This window comes from Vigna umbellata, chromosome 1, assembly GCF_029865625.1.
Source record: "Vigna umbellata cultivar VRB3 chromosome 1, Vumbellata_1.0, whole genome shotgun sequence".
In the NCBI taxonomy this organism is placed as follows: domain Eukaryota; kingdom Viridiplantae; phylum Streptophyta; class Magnoliopsida; order Fabales; family Fabaceae; genus Vigna; species Vigna umbellata.
Window position 1 is genome coordinate 12683751 of NC_142165.1, and position 16145 is coordinate 12699895.

The following is a 16145-nucleotide window of genomic DNA, read 5'->3' on the forward strand; positions in this document are numbered from 1 at the left end:
TTAAAATGATTAAATTCACATTTACTTTTAAAAAGGAAGAGATTAAATTGTCTAAAATTAAATGGAAATATTAATTTTTAGTGAAAAGTAATAGATTAAAAACATATTTAACACATGCAAATATAATTTTACAAAAAATATGTAATTATGTCGTGTTGTTAAGATATAATGAACTTGGTTTAAACATTGATTTTTTTATAAATAAATAAATAAGTAACTATTTAAACTTAACATAATTTAAGATATTTATTTTATAATAATAAAAAATAATAAAATTATTATTGATAGTGTTATATTATAAAATTTATTAAATAAATATTTTTTATAATTTTATAGGTAATTTTTAATTTGAAAAAATAATAAATTTAAAAACAGCCAAGAAAAAAACGGTTAGATTTTATAAAAATTATTTAAAGGTAAAATTGGAAAGAAAATATGACACTAAAAATAAAATCTCTTTTATATATATATATATATATATATATATATAATTGTGTAGATATTTTTTTATAAATTTATAGAATTTATGTTTTCTTAATTTTTAATTTGTTAAAATATTTGTATGGAAGCAGTAAAACTGTTTTTTATTATTATTTTATATGATGAAATTTTTAAATAAAATCCAAAAAGGTAAAACAATTATAATTAAAAAAGAACATGAATTCAAATTAAATTATTTGAATCATCTTTCAATTACTTTTTTTCAATTGGTTTGCTGGTCGTTAATGACTATAGCAATCAAAGTCGAATGGGCCGAATAGGACTGGCCCATTAGGGCCTGAGTTTCCCGCTAGATATATCTTTATCTTCCCGCCATTTCCCTTGTACTCCTGCATTCCTCGATTTCCCATTTCGCAAATCCAATTCTTCTTTCCACTTCACAGTTTCGGTCGCAAAGCAAATGATCCCACAACAAGAACCCGATTTAAATCTCAATCACCTTAAGCTATATTACGGTTCGTTACTTCCCGTTTTTTCTGTTCCTTTATTCTCCGTATCAAAGTATCATAATTTGTATTGGTTTGTACTGGGTTTGACTTCTCTTCAACGTTTCCTCTTCTCGTTTCCCCAGGAAAGCTGTTTCCTTTTGCCGATTTATGTAGATGGGTGTCTTATGGCAACGGTAATATCGCCAAATCTTTGTTTCTAAAGAGTGTACATTCTTAATTCTAATGTGTTTCTAGTCCCACCAATAAATTGATATCCGTCGTTAATCTCTCTAAAATAATCATATCAGTTTCTGTTCCTTGTTTATAGAAATATGCTAGACTTTGTTGTCCTTGTTCTTTTCTGAAATCCGTCTCTTTGTGTAATTTTTATAAATGGACAAAGTGAACATCTCCTAATTTAGTGACTTGGGACACAATTAACTTTGCTTTTAATTTAGATTTTACATTTTTGTGGGGATTGTTTGTAGATGCGAAGCACCCTGGTTGTGATCAATCCTATATGGGACGGAGAGAGTTTTCCTTCACTCTGGTGGATGATATTTATCTGCGTTTCCAATCTTTCAACAATGCACATGAGCTCGAAAATTCAGTCAAAGAGAAGTCCCCTGTTAAGATAGATATCGGGCCTGTCTACTCTGTTGATGTAATGTGCCCTCCTTCTCCAGACCCTCACTAGCTAGACTCCATTGTTAGGCAACAAGTTCTTATAATTCATGCAGGAATTACAATGGTGTTATTTTCTTCGTCAATCCTTTTGTGATGATAAGATGTAGCTTTTATTCACTCACGTATTCTGTTCTGTGTTTTGTTTGGTTCAGCCTGCAAAAAGGTATGCCTATGCGCAGAGTGAAAATAATGTCTTTGCCCCAGTTGAGAGGGAATTGATTTTCGATATAGTAAGATTTTTTCTCTGAGTCTCCAAGTGAAGCCTTTAGCTATTGTGGTCTTCTTCACGTTTGACACCCTTTATTTTTTGGGCCTCTGTAGGATATGACAGACTATGATGATGTTAGATACTGCTGCTCTGGTGCTGACGTTTGTTTGGTTTGCTGGCCGTTAATGACTATAGCAATCAAAGTGATTGATACTGCCTTGAGAGGTACTAGTATGCATCTTATATCATACTAGAGAGACATTGCAAATTTGCCATGTATATTCATTGCATTGAAATAATTAGATAGCAGTACATATCTTAACATACAAAGACCATGGAATGGGTGTAAATCACCAGGTGGAAATCCTATCAGATAACAAAAGTTTGCCTCATAATCACCAGGTGACTTAACTTACTGGGGTGGTCATCTCTAAGCATAATAGGTTTCTTTTTGCCGAAGCAGGAAGAGACATAATTTCTACTTGAAAGTTTATGAGAGTGGCTATAGTCTAGGCTGTGTCTTGTACATTTCATTATTTCAACATCTTAATTAACTGACATCTTTATTGCTGAGGAATGTATGACTTCGACAATGCCTCATATACCTTGTTAGAGGAGTCTCGGTTCTTAAGTGGGTCACTCAGAGATATTTCGTACTATTGGATGTTAATCACACTGATTGCATGTTTTGAGGTTCATCAAGCATCTCTTTTGTATTTGTTCTCATGCCACTTCTGATCTTTCATTGTGTTAATCTTCGTATCAAAGATTGCGATTTTCTTTTCCTAGCTCATTTTGTCCTTTGAGTTCAGACTTTCTTCGTTATACGAAAATAGTCAAAATACTCCGAGGGATATAGAATATCTAACATGCACTAAATTTATATACACTAGCTTTGCAAGCTGCAACTTTGAGCCTACTTAGTTATTGTACAAATCTAGTGGGCGCTATTTGGGAGCATGTGCTTTATTAGTAACTTTTGTTGACTTTTGCTTTGGGGCTACTGTTTCAGATGACTTTGGTTTCAAGCACGTTCTCTGGGTATACAGTGGACGCAGAGGTGTTCATTGCTGGGTCTGTGATGGGAAGGCAAGAAGGTGAGGCACTGAACAATCAAAAGTTATCCTTTGTCTACCTGTGATCGTGTACAGTCATAAATTCAAACACCACCTTTTCTCATACAGGCTGTCTAATGAGCAGAGAGGTGCTATTGCTGACTATTTTCGTGTCTACAAGGTAAAGTATACTGATGACAAGTGGATTTCGAATACATGTGGAAGTGTTTGTTGATTTCATATATGCTGTCCAGGGCAATGAAAATAGTCATAAGAAGGTTTCTTTGACGGGTGCTGCCCTTCATCCTTTCTTGGCGTAAGTCTTTATACGAATGCTTAACCTTTTGAACCAGATCTCTTATTTTGTATGCTAACCTGTATTTTATTATTCCAGGACATCATACACTAACGTTCTCAAAGACTATTTCGAGAAAAGTCTGCTTACCGGACAAAATTTACTTGCTACTGAGGAGAGATATGAGAAAATTCTAAGCATGATTCCTGATGAATGTACTTTCTTTTCCTGTCCTTCCTTCATATGAACCTTGTTACTTTATTTCCTGCTACTATCTTAGGCGGTTTACCTTTTGCAGCTATTGCTTCTGAACTTCGGGGGAGATGGCACGATAGTAGGCGGTCTTCTAGTACAAAAGAAGACATCAATGTTGTTCGATGGGAACAACTCAAACAGTTGCTGCAATCTGGAAAACATAAGGTATGTAAGCTTCCTTTTAGGAAATGCAGTCTGCTGTCTTCAATATTTGTACCAACATTTTAAAAATCGAAAGAGCATGAAACTCTAGAGCCATATTGGTCTTGAAATTCTTGGTGTGACCTCCTACAGTTGTTACATGCTTCTTTTATTCATTTAAAGTTGATTGTAAATTGTATGCAATGATGCGGAATTTTATGGAACAAGCATATGATTTATTGTTTCCGTAATACTTTATGAAGGCCCAAGGGCTGCGCCGATGTGTTGAAGAGATTGTGTTCTCCTTTACATATCCGAGGCTTGATATGGAGGTTTGTCGATCAACTGCTTCCCTTTTTCCCATATACTCTTTATCTTTCATAATAGTACCGTTTCTGTAGTCTAAGTGCCCAGCAATGTCTCTGTATTACCAATAACACCTTTTGGCTAATTTTAAGTTCAGGTTGTTCATTAAGACTGTTTGTGTTATAGGTTTCTAAACATATGAATCATTTGCTCAAGGCACCATTCTGTGTACATCCTAAAACAGGTCAGTGTCTAATATGTTTATGCACAATTTTTATTGACAATAAATTGAATTTTTTATTTGAGGCTTGGGATTTTCACCGATGACATTATAATCATATGGTTTTGCCTTCTGATTTTAAAGAGAAAAGTTGAACTATAAAGCTCTCTCCCGGTATAAATTGTTTGATCGAATTCACTTTGATTGTTTAGCATTACATGGTATTCTTCTTCGTTGTAGGTCGTGTTTGTGTCCCAATTGATCCAAATCGGTGCGACGAATTTGATCCTACTACAGTGCCCACCCTTTCACAGGTAAACTTATTCTGCAATGCAATTTTCTTACCTGCATTCAAGGGAGGGGAAAACTTTCCACTGGTTCAGTTATTTGCGTATTTTTCATGAGGGAAGTTCCTATATATTACTTAACAGTATTTGGGACATGCATAGTGAAACTCGCTCCCTTTTCCAACACATTTTCATGTGGAAAAAGGAAATATCACCTTTTGACATGGCTAAAGTGGGGGCATAAAATATATGCCTGTATTTCACCATTGCATTTGTAGTTTTGTACCATAAAATTTTTTTCTGAACACTTTTCGTGTCTGGATCTTGCTTAATATTTTTAGTTGTATGTGACATTGCAGCTGATAGAAGAGCTTAATTACGAAGGCTCAAGATCTGATGTTGATGGTGGTAAGTTAATTACACTCGAACAATCGAAATTTCCTTTTGTAAAATCTTCACATTGCCGTCACAGTGTGTCTTGGACTCTTCGAGTTCAGGTTATGTACATTAATATGCTCCCTCTAATGCTAATTGCAACTTGGATTCCAGTACAATTGAAAGTGGTTTAATACCTTGTTTGATGTCAGAATTGAATAGAACTTCGCTTGGACATGCCATTACGCTCTTCAGATCGTCATTCTTACAGCCTTTATTAAAAGCCTGCAAGGTATATTTTCACCACTGCACCGAACTGCATTAAGTTAACCTCAATGCCATTATTATTAACCATTTGGAATATATATTTGAAAGGGAGTAATAAGGGAATGCTTGGAACGGTGACTCATTTTCTGTTTGTTTATACGTATTTTTTGTGGCATTACAACTCAAATTCATCAAAAACATTTGTGTTGATGCTGTTTATCTTACTAACTTGATACCGTATTATTACAGATTCAGCATTCAAGTATACATAGCTTAACTATTTTAAATAATGAATACTGCAGGAAGAGATAGAAAATTCGTATAACGTAAAATTGCAGCAGTCAAAGAATTCCCTTGGTTGGTAAAGCCACGTATGCTTCATATTGGTTAGATAGAGCTGTCTCGAGGTCACATTAATGGACACAATCAAAAGATGGAATGTTCATGGTACTGTTGAATTATAAAGAAGCATTTTAACTCTTGTATTTTAATACAACTGCAACCGTTCTTCTGGTGAGAGAAAGGCAATTAATTTGAACCTTTCCATTCATCCACTGTATAAAATTTTGGATGGCCCGTGTTACGTAAAAGATATTTCTGCCAGTAAATGGAAATTAGCAGTAATTTTAATGTATCGTCTTGTGAAGGATTACAAGTGATTTATTATATAGTTTCCCAGGTATTGAATTATGAAGGAAAAATTCATTAGCATGATCACAACACTTCTGTACGGTGAGTGAAACTGAAATTATCTTTCCAGAAATTCTGGTACAATGACCATGCAAGGTGTTGTCGTGACATCTAAAAAATGATTGTAATTACTCACTGCTGAATCTGCTAGATTGTTCCACATTACGTAGCAATTAAGGGAAAAAGTCGGCAGATGGTAATGTATCTCAGACATTTTACAGTTATAGTTTTTCTTACAATGATTGTACTGAAATTGAAAGTTATGGTTTCATACAGCAATCTGTTGTACAATTCCAATTGACGGTCTCGGCTATTATGAATGTAACTTGATAATATATTTAAAGGAAACTTTACCTGGTTATGAATTTTTACACAGGTCCAAACTACAATTTTTTTCAGTTGTGAATGGCCACTAAAGCGGCGTTTAGGTTCGGATAATTAGTGAGAAGGGTTGTTCAATCATGATATGAGATTTGAATGCAGAATATGGAAAGGGTGAAACATGGTAAGAATCCTTAAACTTACGTGAAGTTTGATAGATGAATAAGAAAAGAAAAACAGAAGATGGAAATAAGATAGATATCCTTTGCAATAGAGAGATAGCAAGCACGGGTAGGTAGGTGCAATGCAACCGACAGTGAGAAGGTCCCACATCTGCTCTGCTCCTAATAGAATATTCTTGCTGCCTATTTATACCTCTACGTTTATTCTTCTACTAAAATACGCCTACCTGTATTTAGACACCTAACTTAAGGGAAGGTCAAATACGTGAATCACTATTCTAAACCTCGATCCTTCATCATCCAAATTAGGTTTCTCTTTTTTGGTCTACCAAATAAAATCTAATACTCTATAGTTTATTATAATCAATTTTACTAAACAGCTGCTTCAAATTGAAACTAATGAAATAATTTAAATATTAATTAATATGGAATGAACTATAAATAACTTTTAGAAAATTATAAAACTTACAAAATTAAAAGTAATAACGTATCGGGATGCCAAAATTCTTGTGTTTCATTATTGTGCCACGCCACAATCCTTTCTTTCTCCATTTTCTTAATTTTAAATAAATTAATGTTCTGTTGAGTCAATATTTTATTGGGTAATACAAGATTTTTTTGTCAGTATGTGTATATTGATTGTTTATTTTAACATTATTTAAGAAAATCCAAAGAAGTTTACTTTTAAAATATAGAATGTATTTATTATAAAGAATTTTTAAATCCAAATCTCGAATTGCTAAATTCTGGTTCCTTGTTGTCTGAATTAAAAAACGCAACCTGGATTTATTAATACTATTTTACTGTTGTTGTTACGTCACTTTGCATAACCTTCAATCCATTTAACCCTTAATTATTATATTATTGTTTTCTTTCTTTCTTTTTGGAGGCAATGTTGTCAAGAATGCGTTTTCAGTGCAGATAAAATGTCCATTTTGGAGGTTATGGACAACCTTTCATGCAACCTAACACCCAGGTTAGTAGATTCCTGTGATGTCTTTTGTTACATTTTATTTTAATTTAAAATGCCAATAATCTGCAACACTATATTTCTAGAATGATAATAAGACTTTTTGAATTAAAATAATTATAGTTTTATGAAACCATATGTTGATGCATGACTCATGAATCCATATAGCGTAAGCGTGAAATATGCCTTACACGTGTCATGTAAGCATGCTCATGATGTTCCCCACTTTAATATTGCTTAAATTTACACTAAATTAAAGTAAGAGAAAACACTAATGTATTCAATTCCATCACTAAATTTACTTCTTATAGCAAAGTGGAAAACTATTGAATGTTTTATTTTTATAACTAAGATTATACATGTTATGTAAAATGCTAAGTCCTTTATAGCATAGTGTAACCAATAGTTTTTAAAAGGATAACAATTTACATATATAAATGGTATATATTTTCAGCATGTATTTTAAATATAGAACGTGATCCTTTGGGAGATTAAAGACAAGTTTTAATATATCTTACATAGAACAAAACTAAATATATATTTTTCAATTCTAAGACAACTAAGAATAGATATAAAACTTACTTTCCAAAGTATTTGTTAAATTATGTTAAATCGAAAAATTCATTTTCAAAGATATTACACTAACGAGATCTCGAAGATGATATCGATACACACTGATGAAAATTAAGAAGAATTTGATTTATTGAATAGTAAATGTCTGAATTTGCAGTGGATATATCATTGTTTTGATTTTGAAAACGATTTACTCTGTCTCTGTTGGATGTGTTGCTAAATCCTGTGGTTAATTAGAATGTCTGGTATTGTTGTGGAAGTAAAGTAAGTGTAAAGTAAAAGAAAGGTTAAAGTTTATACGAATATATTAATTAATTGCTAAATGTGCACTATTTGTGATGCACAGCTTTAATAGAAAAAAGGTTAAAGTTAATTAATGTATAAGACAACATTTTTGATGTGATCTTTTATTATGTTCGATGAATGTCTTGGGATCTGTCTAAAGCAAGTCTCATCCATATTTCACATGATTTATTTAGAGGTTATATATATATATATATATATATATATCTTTTGAATAAAAGAAAATTAACTTTAATTTTTTTAATTGAATAACTAATTAATCTTATAAGACCTAATTAACATCTAATTGAAATGGATTAATAGAGTTGGATTTTAATTATACATTTCTGTGAGATTATTAATGTCGTGGGTATTATTAACTATTTGGGGTCACTTTTAATATTATTAGTGTGATCATTAGTTTGACGTTTGTAGCTAATAATAGCATGATAGTATATGGCTAGACAAATGTTTGTAATTTTGTTCTTATGGAAGTAAATGATAAATATAATATATTAAACTAACATGACTAAATCAACGAGATACTTTCCCTGATTATAAAGAATATCACTATATTTGTTATGATGATTATTTCTTAATATTTTTATTATATGTACTTTTACTTTTAACATCGAATCATTTTTAATCTTGGTTTAAGAATGGTTATTATTTGTTCTGCGTGATTTTACACTAATAAATTAGTAAATGGTAAAGTTGAATCTTAAAATTGTACACAAATTTTAATCTAGTTTTGGAATTTTAATAAATTAAAATAATGTCTCTAAAAATAATTTTAATTATTTATACTTGTCCCTTATTTCAGATAGATTCTTACACGTTGTCACTAAAATGAAATTTAGTTTATATACATTATTATTAAAATGCAATTCAGTTCATATATTTAAGAATTACATTATATTTTAATAGTAATAATAATAAGTATAATATGTTTAAAATGAAAGATAAATGTAGAAGAAAAAATTTATTTTGAAGACGTTTTATTTATTTATAAATATTTAAGGGTTATTTGGAAAAAAGATATACATTTTGAATTGTAAGTTGTGAAAAATATCAAAAAAATAAAACCATGTAAATAAAAAAAAATATTATATCTTTGAAAATGAAAATTGTGAGATTAATATTTTGGAAGGTGACACGTGTTTGGCACATTCCCTATGCCATGTAAGTTGGAGAGGAGACAGACAGGTAATTCCAGAACAGTATCTGCCATCTTACTTCGTAACCAGGTTTTAGGAACCTGAATTTACGAAAACACCCTCCATATTCTCTCTAAATATCAAATACGCCACTTGGGTATAATAAGAATCATACCATATCCGTATCTCACAAGCGAATGCGAAGCAGAGAGAGAGAAGAGCCACCCTCTCATACAACTCAACAAACAACTCATTCCAACAACGAAGCCTTTCAAAATTTTCACTCTTTCTCCTTGTGTCGGTGTACTCCTCTTCCGGGCCACTCGTTTTAGCTTCCTCAAACGCGCTTTTGGTTGAAGAAGCTCCTCTGGGATCTGAGTGTGGGGTGAGAGAGAGATGGGTGAGTTTTGTCTCTGAGTTAGATCTACGTCGCTTCATGTGCCAGTTTGGTGTTGGGATTGGAGGTGGGGTTGTATTTGGATTCTGTGTGGGTTGAAGGAGCTGGGGTAGGGGGGGTAAATGTGCTTGGCTTTTGTTTTATGTCAAAATTGAACCTTACCTTTCTATGTCTTTCCTATTGGTGGCTTAATTTGTAGTGGCTCTTGTCTCAGAATGCAGCAAGATCACAGAAAAAAGGTGGATTTGTTGTTTGTTTTCTTCATTATGCTTTACTCTTATTAGTTGCTTCACTAAAAGTATTGCTTTTTTCAAGTCTTTCTCTGTCCCTGAATGAATGATGAGGGTGCCCTTTTTGTATCTAAGCAGAGTAATGAATGATAAAACTAAAATTTTGTCTCCTTCTGTGTTGGTGGGTTACTTCTCAGAATTTTAGATTACTTAAGTCTAGGCGTGGTAGCGAGGCTCTGCCAAGTTTCTTCCATGGGGCCTTCTTATGATGTTAGTTAGCTCTCTTATATTTAGTCCACCAGTGACATAATTTCTCTCCCCCACGTGACGTTTGGTTGACAGGGTCTTTATTTTTTTTCACCATTTCTGCAGTACTCTAATATGTTCATGAATTTTGCGTGGTTCTTCTTTTTACTTGCTAGATTGCATTCCTGGGGTTGATCTTCCATCTCAATCAACCCACCCTTTTGCTTTTCTTTGTTTCTACGTCTTCTGAGATGTGTTTCGCACGCGTTAGGTGCATTGTACGAGATTGACTCTCCCAAATAAACGTCGGTGAATGACAACAAATGGTTAATTGGGGAAGAGAAAAGTTATAGTCTAAGAATTGTGATGTGTTTATGGTTTTAAGCGCTATATTTTCTCCTTTTGGCTGGAACAAGCTGGGGACGGGGAGTGACGCTGTTTATGGTGACAATGTGTTTTTTTGTTTATTGTTTGTTATTTTGCTTGTGTTAGTCCAATCTACGTTGCTGACATGACCAAATTACTGAAAATATAGTTTCCAATCTGAGTCTATGATTCTTCAATACCGAGTTAGTTCCATAATGTAAATTATATGGCACACGCAATTTTGTTTGTTTAATGTGTATTGAACTTATGGATGGATCATGGATTCTGAGATATAGCAAAGAATGTTTATTTATTATTTTAATTTCAATTTATCTACTTTGAAAACCTATTTCCGGTTTGTTGCTTTAGCTTGATTTATTAACGTTTGTAGATGACCAAATTTGGGCATGCCTGATTTTCCTATGTGGATTACTTTTATATCTTTGCAACAGTGTTCAATGGAGATGGAATTTTTCTCCGATTATGGCGATGCCAACAGGTACAAAATTCAAGAAGTCATTGGGAAAGGCAGTTATGGTGTTGTTTGTTCAGCTATAGACACTCATACTGGCGAGAAAGTAGCAATTAAAAAGATTCATGATATCTTCGAGCATGTATCTGATACTGCACGTATTCTCCGTGAGATAAAGTTGCTTAGACTTCTTCGACATCCTGATATTGTTGAAATTAAGCATGTTATGTTGCCACCTTCGAGGAGGGACTTTAAGGATATTTATGTCGTTTTTGAGCTAATGGAGTCTGATCTGCATCAAGTCATTAAAGCCAATGATGACTTAACAAAAGAGCACTATCAATTTTTTCTGTACCAGTTGCTTCGAGCACTGAAGTATATTCACACTGGTATTTTTCAATATCTGATACTTACTTGTTTATCAATATCTTATTAGAATGCACATTGTGTTGCTAATAATAGCTATACCTTGTTTTCAGCACTTGAATGGAATGTGACTGAAATTGCATCATTCCTTTGCATTTCTCTTTACGCAGATGTCAGCATTATGTATATCAGTTTTTTTTTTCTAACTGTTGCTGTTGACTTTGTTTTTACCTCGTGGCTGGATTTCCTTAAACTTGTGTGGTTTGACCAAAATGTTTTACTTATTCATTTTCCTTTTTTTATATATTTTACTGTGTATTAATCAACTTAATTTTGCTGACTTCAATGCCAGTATTAATGCTGATCTAATATTTATCAACACATTGCAGCAAATGTCTATCATCGAGACTTGAAGCCAAAGAATATATTAGCCAATGCAAACTGTAAACTTAAAATATGTGATTTTGGGTTAGCTAGAGTTGCTTTTAGTGACACGCCAACAACTGTATTTTGGACGGTATTCCATCATAAAATTTCCTCTGTTTGTTTCACACCCATTTTACAGGTTTGCTAGATAACAGATGGCTGATGTTTTTCTTGCTTACTTAATATATTATTTCTATAGGATTATGTTGCTACAAGGTGGTATAGAGCACCGGAGCTCTGTGGATCCTTTTACTCAAGGGTATGACTTTTTCAAGATTCTTTTGTATAGTCTTGAATATAAAAGAAGAGAACCAAATTCTGCATAGTCTTGAATCTCCATACCCTAATTCATGCTCAATAGTTTTGTGTAGAAATTTCATATCAACACATGATACATGCTTTCTGTTATGTTCTTTCCCCTCAATAGCTAAAAGTAAGACCCAAGACCAATCTGTTATTTATTATTAATTATTAATCCACTGGTTTCTAGTTTCTGTTAGTTTTGTGTCTTCTGGTGGGTTAACACTAAGGTATTGAATGCAGTATACTCCAGCAATTGATATTTGGAGTATAGGTTGCATCTTTGCTGAAGTATTGATAGGAAAGCCTCTTTTTCCTGGAAAAAATGTTGTGCATCAGTTGGATCTGATGACAGATCTGCTTGGTACGCCATCGCTTGATACAATATCTCGGGTAATTATTTTTCTCTGTAGAGGGAAACTGTCAGCATTTGCTTAACTTCATTTTTCCAACATCATTTTTTTTGTGACAATTTTGAATCTTTGTGTTGGATGCAGGTACGCAATGATAAGGCACGGAGATACCTGACTAGTATGAGGAAAAAACAGCCTATACCATTTGCACAAAAGTTTCCTAATGCAGATCCTTTAGCCCTACGACTACTTGAAAAGTTACTCGCCTTTGATCCAAAAGACCGGCCAACTGCTGAAGAGGTTTGTTATATTGTTCTCTATGCTTTGTTTGTGTGAGTTGAAAAATTATTCTAGTTACATTAGTAACTTTTTCTAGAACTTACGCTTTTTCTTTTGGAGTTTGGACAAATAGAAATGTGTAATCAATCACACAGCAGTTTCATTGTGTGCAATAATTTGTGATTTTCTTGCTCAAGAATTTTGAAGGATTTGGCATTTTCAGGCATTAGCTGATCCTTACTTCAAGGGACTTGCGAAAGTTGAGAGGGAGCCATCATGCCAGCCTATTACCAAAATGGAGTTTGAATTCGAAAGGAGAAGAGTCACAAAGGAAGAAATTGGAGAGTTAATCTTTCGTGAGATTCTAGAGTATCATCCTCAACTATTGAAAGACTACATGAATGGAACAGAGAGAACTAATTTTCTTTACCCAAGGTTTTTATTATTTGTTTTCGGTTCATTCTTCAACTGGTTATCTTATTTTCCTTAATATATATATATATATATTTCACGTTCTACCCTATTATTCTTCTCCTTATCGTAATTGGTGCTTATTCTTCACAGTGCTGTTGATCAATTCAAGAAGCAATTTACTCATCTTGAGGAAACTGGTGGCAAAAGTAGTCCAGTTCTGCCACCTGAAAGAAAGCATGTATCACTTCCCAGGTAATTCGTTAATGTAGTAACTCATTGGATTTTAATTGTCATTTATTATTATCATGCGTTGTTGGAAAAAAGTTCTCTTGATTATATTATATTTAACACAGGATTGAATATTCTATGATGATTGTTGAATACACTGATGTCTATATGAGATGCTTAAGAAAATTATGCTATGTGCAAATAGGAACTGACACATACAGACAACTGGTTTTGACGCGATACCTGTTCTAATTTCATCTTCCATGTGCATAGATGCTATCACTGTTTAAAACTTGACTGGTCAAGGTATTAAATAATAATATCATAAATGCATAAAATATATTGAAGAAACCTGATATCTTAATTTTATAAGGCTAAAAGCTAAAGGTGAAACGGCATTTTATAAAAAAGTCCAAATCAAATATATCATTATACTTGTGTCTAAATTTCAACATTAAACAGCAATGTCTATTAACAACAGTATCAATTTGACATTTATAATTAAAAAATGATGATTAATATTTGAACCTTTTTTTTTTTCATTTTTCTTAGAAGTAAAAAAGGTGTCTGTTAAGTATTTTTTATAGGTTCATTGGGAACTGTTTTTTGGCTTTTTCTCATTGATTTTCTTGCTCATTGACTGATTTGTCTTATGGCTGATTTAGTGGTATATTTGGACTGGACGCAAGACGGATTTACTGATTTTTCAATTAAATCGGTGAATTTGGTGTTGGTTTTAGATCATAGGGAATTACTATACATTTTTCTAAGATGCATTAATGTAAGATGTTGTTGACTATATCGTCGATGAAGTGACGTGCACGAGTTGCAAATGCACTCAATTATTTCAAACCTGTTATTGATATTTATCTGAGCCATAATTTAGTGTCATTAATGGGGAACTTAATTAGATTACATCACACTAAATTTTTCTTGTTTGATTTCCTTATTTTCCTTTTGGAATTATCGACAGGTCAACAATTATACATTCAAATACAGTACCCACAAAAGAGCAATCAAATATTGCTTCCAGCAAAATCAGGCAAACAACTGAGGAATACAGCAATAATTCCAGGGATACAGAAAATCCTGTGCCAAGGTCCATTCAGGGTCTGCAAAAATTTTCACATGGTATGTCATTGTTATCATATATCATCGTGCTTTGTCAAGTTTATGAGCATTGTCAGTAATCAGCTAGCAAACATTCTTGTTTTCAGCGAAACCTGGTAAAGTTGTTGGGCCGGTTATTCCATACGAGTATGCAAGTGTTGTCAAGGGTTCATACGAGCCGAGGACATTTATGAGAGGTTCTGTTCCTCCTTCTCAACCTACTCCCCCAACGAATCATTATCAAAGATTAACCTCTGGGAAACAAGAAAGGTCAGCAACAGAAGCTGAGAAGTGTGTATCTTTACAATCAAAACTTGCACAGCAATGTTGTGTGAATGGCCAAATAGCACCAGAAATAGCAATAAATATTGATTCCAACCCCTTTTTCATGACACGAGCAGGAGTGAACAAGATAGAGCAGGATGACCGAATAGCCATTGATACAAAGTTGCTGCAAACAAAAGCTCATCAATATGGTGGGATTAGTACAACTGCTCATAGAAAGGTTGGACCAGTACAGTATGGTATTACAAGGTTGTTCTAGAAGAATGTTGGCTTGTGAATAGTTTGGCCAGGTGGAGCAATCCTTGTCGAGCACAAGAGAAGTTTCTTTACAGTGGAGAAGTAGTAGTCTCTGGTGGTGCTTTGTGTAAGATGATTGAGTTAGTGCTACTTTCCCAGAAAGAACCAGCTTTCTCTTGTCAAACCTTGTAAACATTGGTTTCAGTTATCAATAAACTGAACAATTGAAATTGAGTTCTATCTTGTAATTCAATCCACACAACCTTTTCCCTACATATTTTTCCTTTTTAGATTTCCTGCAATGCCTATTTTGCAAATTGACATAAATAAATAAATCAGACTGGTACATGTACTTGTAAAAATGATAAAATCGCTATTTGTTTTATGCGTGTTATGCTCACGGGATATAAAGGAGATTCATTGTTTAACCATAGTGGTTTAATCCCCTTTGGCCATTATAAAAACATATTCCTCACAACTTTCTTAAACAACTGGATTCCATTTAAAACATTATCAATGGCTCAAATTCCTATTGAATTTTGCTCACCTACTCATAATAACTATTCATCCTTGAAAGTAGGTTTGATGTTTGCATGATTTGCTTCTATTTTTGTTTTTTTATGTTACTAAAAGAAACAGACATGTCTTTATTTTATTGAAAGAGAAATACCCGTAACATACCCTTTTTTAAGATGTAACTCTGGATCATATGCTTCAGATTAATATGCCAAGTGATTTTAGATCAATGGTTCAGATTACTTTCATATTTTGAATATACTTTATATGGAAAAATTTAGTTGAAATTATAGATAGGTGGTGATCCAAGTAAATTAAGTAATAATTTTTAGTCAGGAAAATGTTAAAAGAATGTGTTTTGCTACCACTGGTTTTTATTCAAATGGAATCCCTCGAACAAATAGTCTTAGCATTTGATTGAATGCGACATCACTGTATTTCATATGGTTTTGAAAATATGAACAAACATGTGGCCACCTTTAGCCTCTTGGAGCCACATTGCCCTTCCATGTGGAGGAAGTTACTGCAGCTACCTTTTGGAAGCTCTATCTATTAGCTACCTACACAGGATAAGATTAACTTTATGTGGAGGCTAGCTTTCAGAATGTACATCCACTTATAACTCTTCCTTTTTTCCTTCTTCTTACTTCAGAATAGTTAAATCGGTAAGGGTGGAAAGTGTGATGCAAAGAAACTTGTGACTAGTTACTATCCTATCAC

General features: G+C 33.1%; 2 protein-coding genes across 2 annotated transcripts; both read left to right on the forward strand.

Moving 5' to 3' along the window:
* Positions 1–840: 840 nt before the first annotated feature.
* LOC148204675 (uncharacterized) lies at positions 841–6086 on the forward strand. The gene is made up of 16 exons (XM_088095508.1): positions 841–956; positions 1073–1123; positions 1418–1593; positions 1769–1846; positions 1938–2049; positions 2837–2921; positions 3009–3060; positions 3134–3195; positions 3274–3389; positions 3473–3594; positions 3834–3902; positions 4063–4120; positions 4337–4410; positions 4743–4791; positions 4971–5050; positions 5328–6086. The coding sequence occupies exons 1-16, from the start codon at positions 902–904 to the stop codon at positions 5388–5390; spliced, it is 1302 nt and encodes a 433-aa protein (XP_087951634.1). The 5' UTR covers positions 841–901; the 3' UTR covers positions 5391–6086.
* A 3300-nt stretch (positions 6087–9386) lies between these two features.
* On the forward strand, positions 9387–15182 carry LOC124832899 (mitogen-activated protein kinase 20). Its single transcript, XM_047307226.2, has 10 exons — positions 9387–9836; positions 10892–11300; positions 11667–11794; positions 11903–11962; positions 12247–12396; positions 12501–12656; positions 12859–13070; positions 13200–13301; positions 14251–14408; positions 14495–15182. Exons 1-10 carry the CDS (start codon positions 9813–9815, stop codon positions 14929–14931), a joined length of 1836 nt encoding a protein of 611 aa, XP_047163182.2. The 5' UTR covers positions 9387–9812; the 3' UTR covers positions 14932–15182.
* Positions 15183–16145: the final 963 nt, after the last annotated feature.

Bases quoted from the DNA above. Each gene is read 5' to 3' on its own strand.
- LOC124832899 (XM_047307226.2), top strand. From the start codon at position 9,813: ATGCAGCAAGATCACAGAAAAAAG. The intron at 9,837-10,891 runs GTGGATTTGTTG...TCTTTGCAACAG, and splicing joins AGCAAGATCACAGAAAAAAG to TGTTCAATGGAGATGGAATT. The intron at 14,409-14,494 runs GTATGTCATTGT...TCTTGTTTTCAG, and splicing joins TCTGCAAAAATTTTCACATG to CGAAACCTGGTAAAGTTGTT.
- LOC148204675 (XM_088095508.1), top strand. From the start codon at position 902: ATGATCCCACAACAAGAACCCGATTTAAATCTCAATCACCTTAAGCTA. The intron at 2,922-3,008 runs GTGAGGCACTGA...TTTCTCATACAG, and splicing joins TGTGATGGGAAGGCAAGAAG to GCTGTCTAATGAGCAGAGAG. The intron at 3,196-3,273 runs GTAAGTCTTTAT...TTATTATTCCAG, and splicing joins GCCCTTCATCCTTTCTTGGC to GACATCATACACTAACGTTC.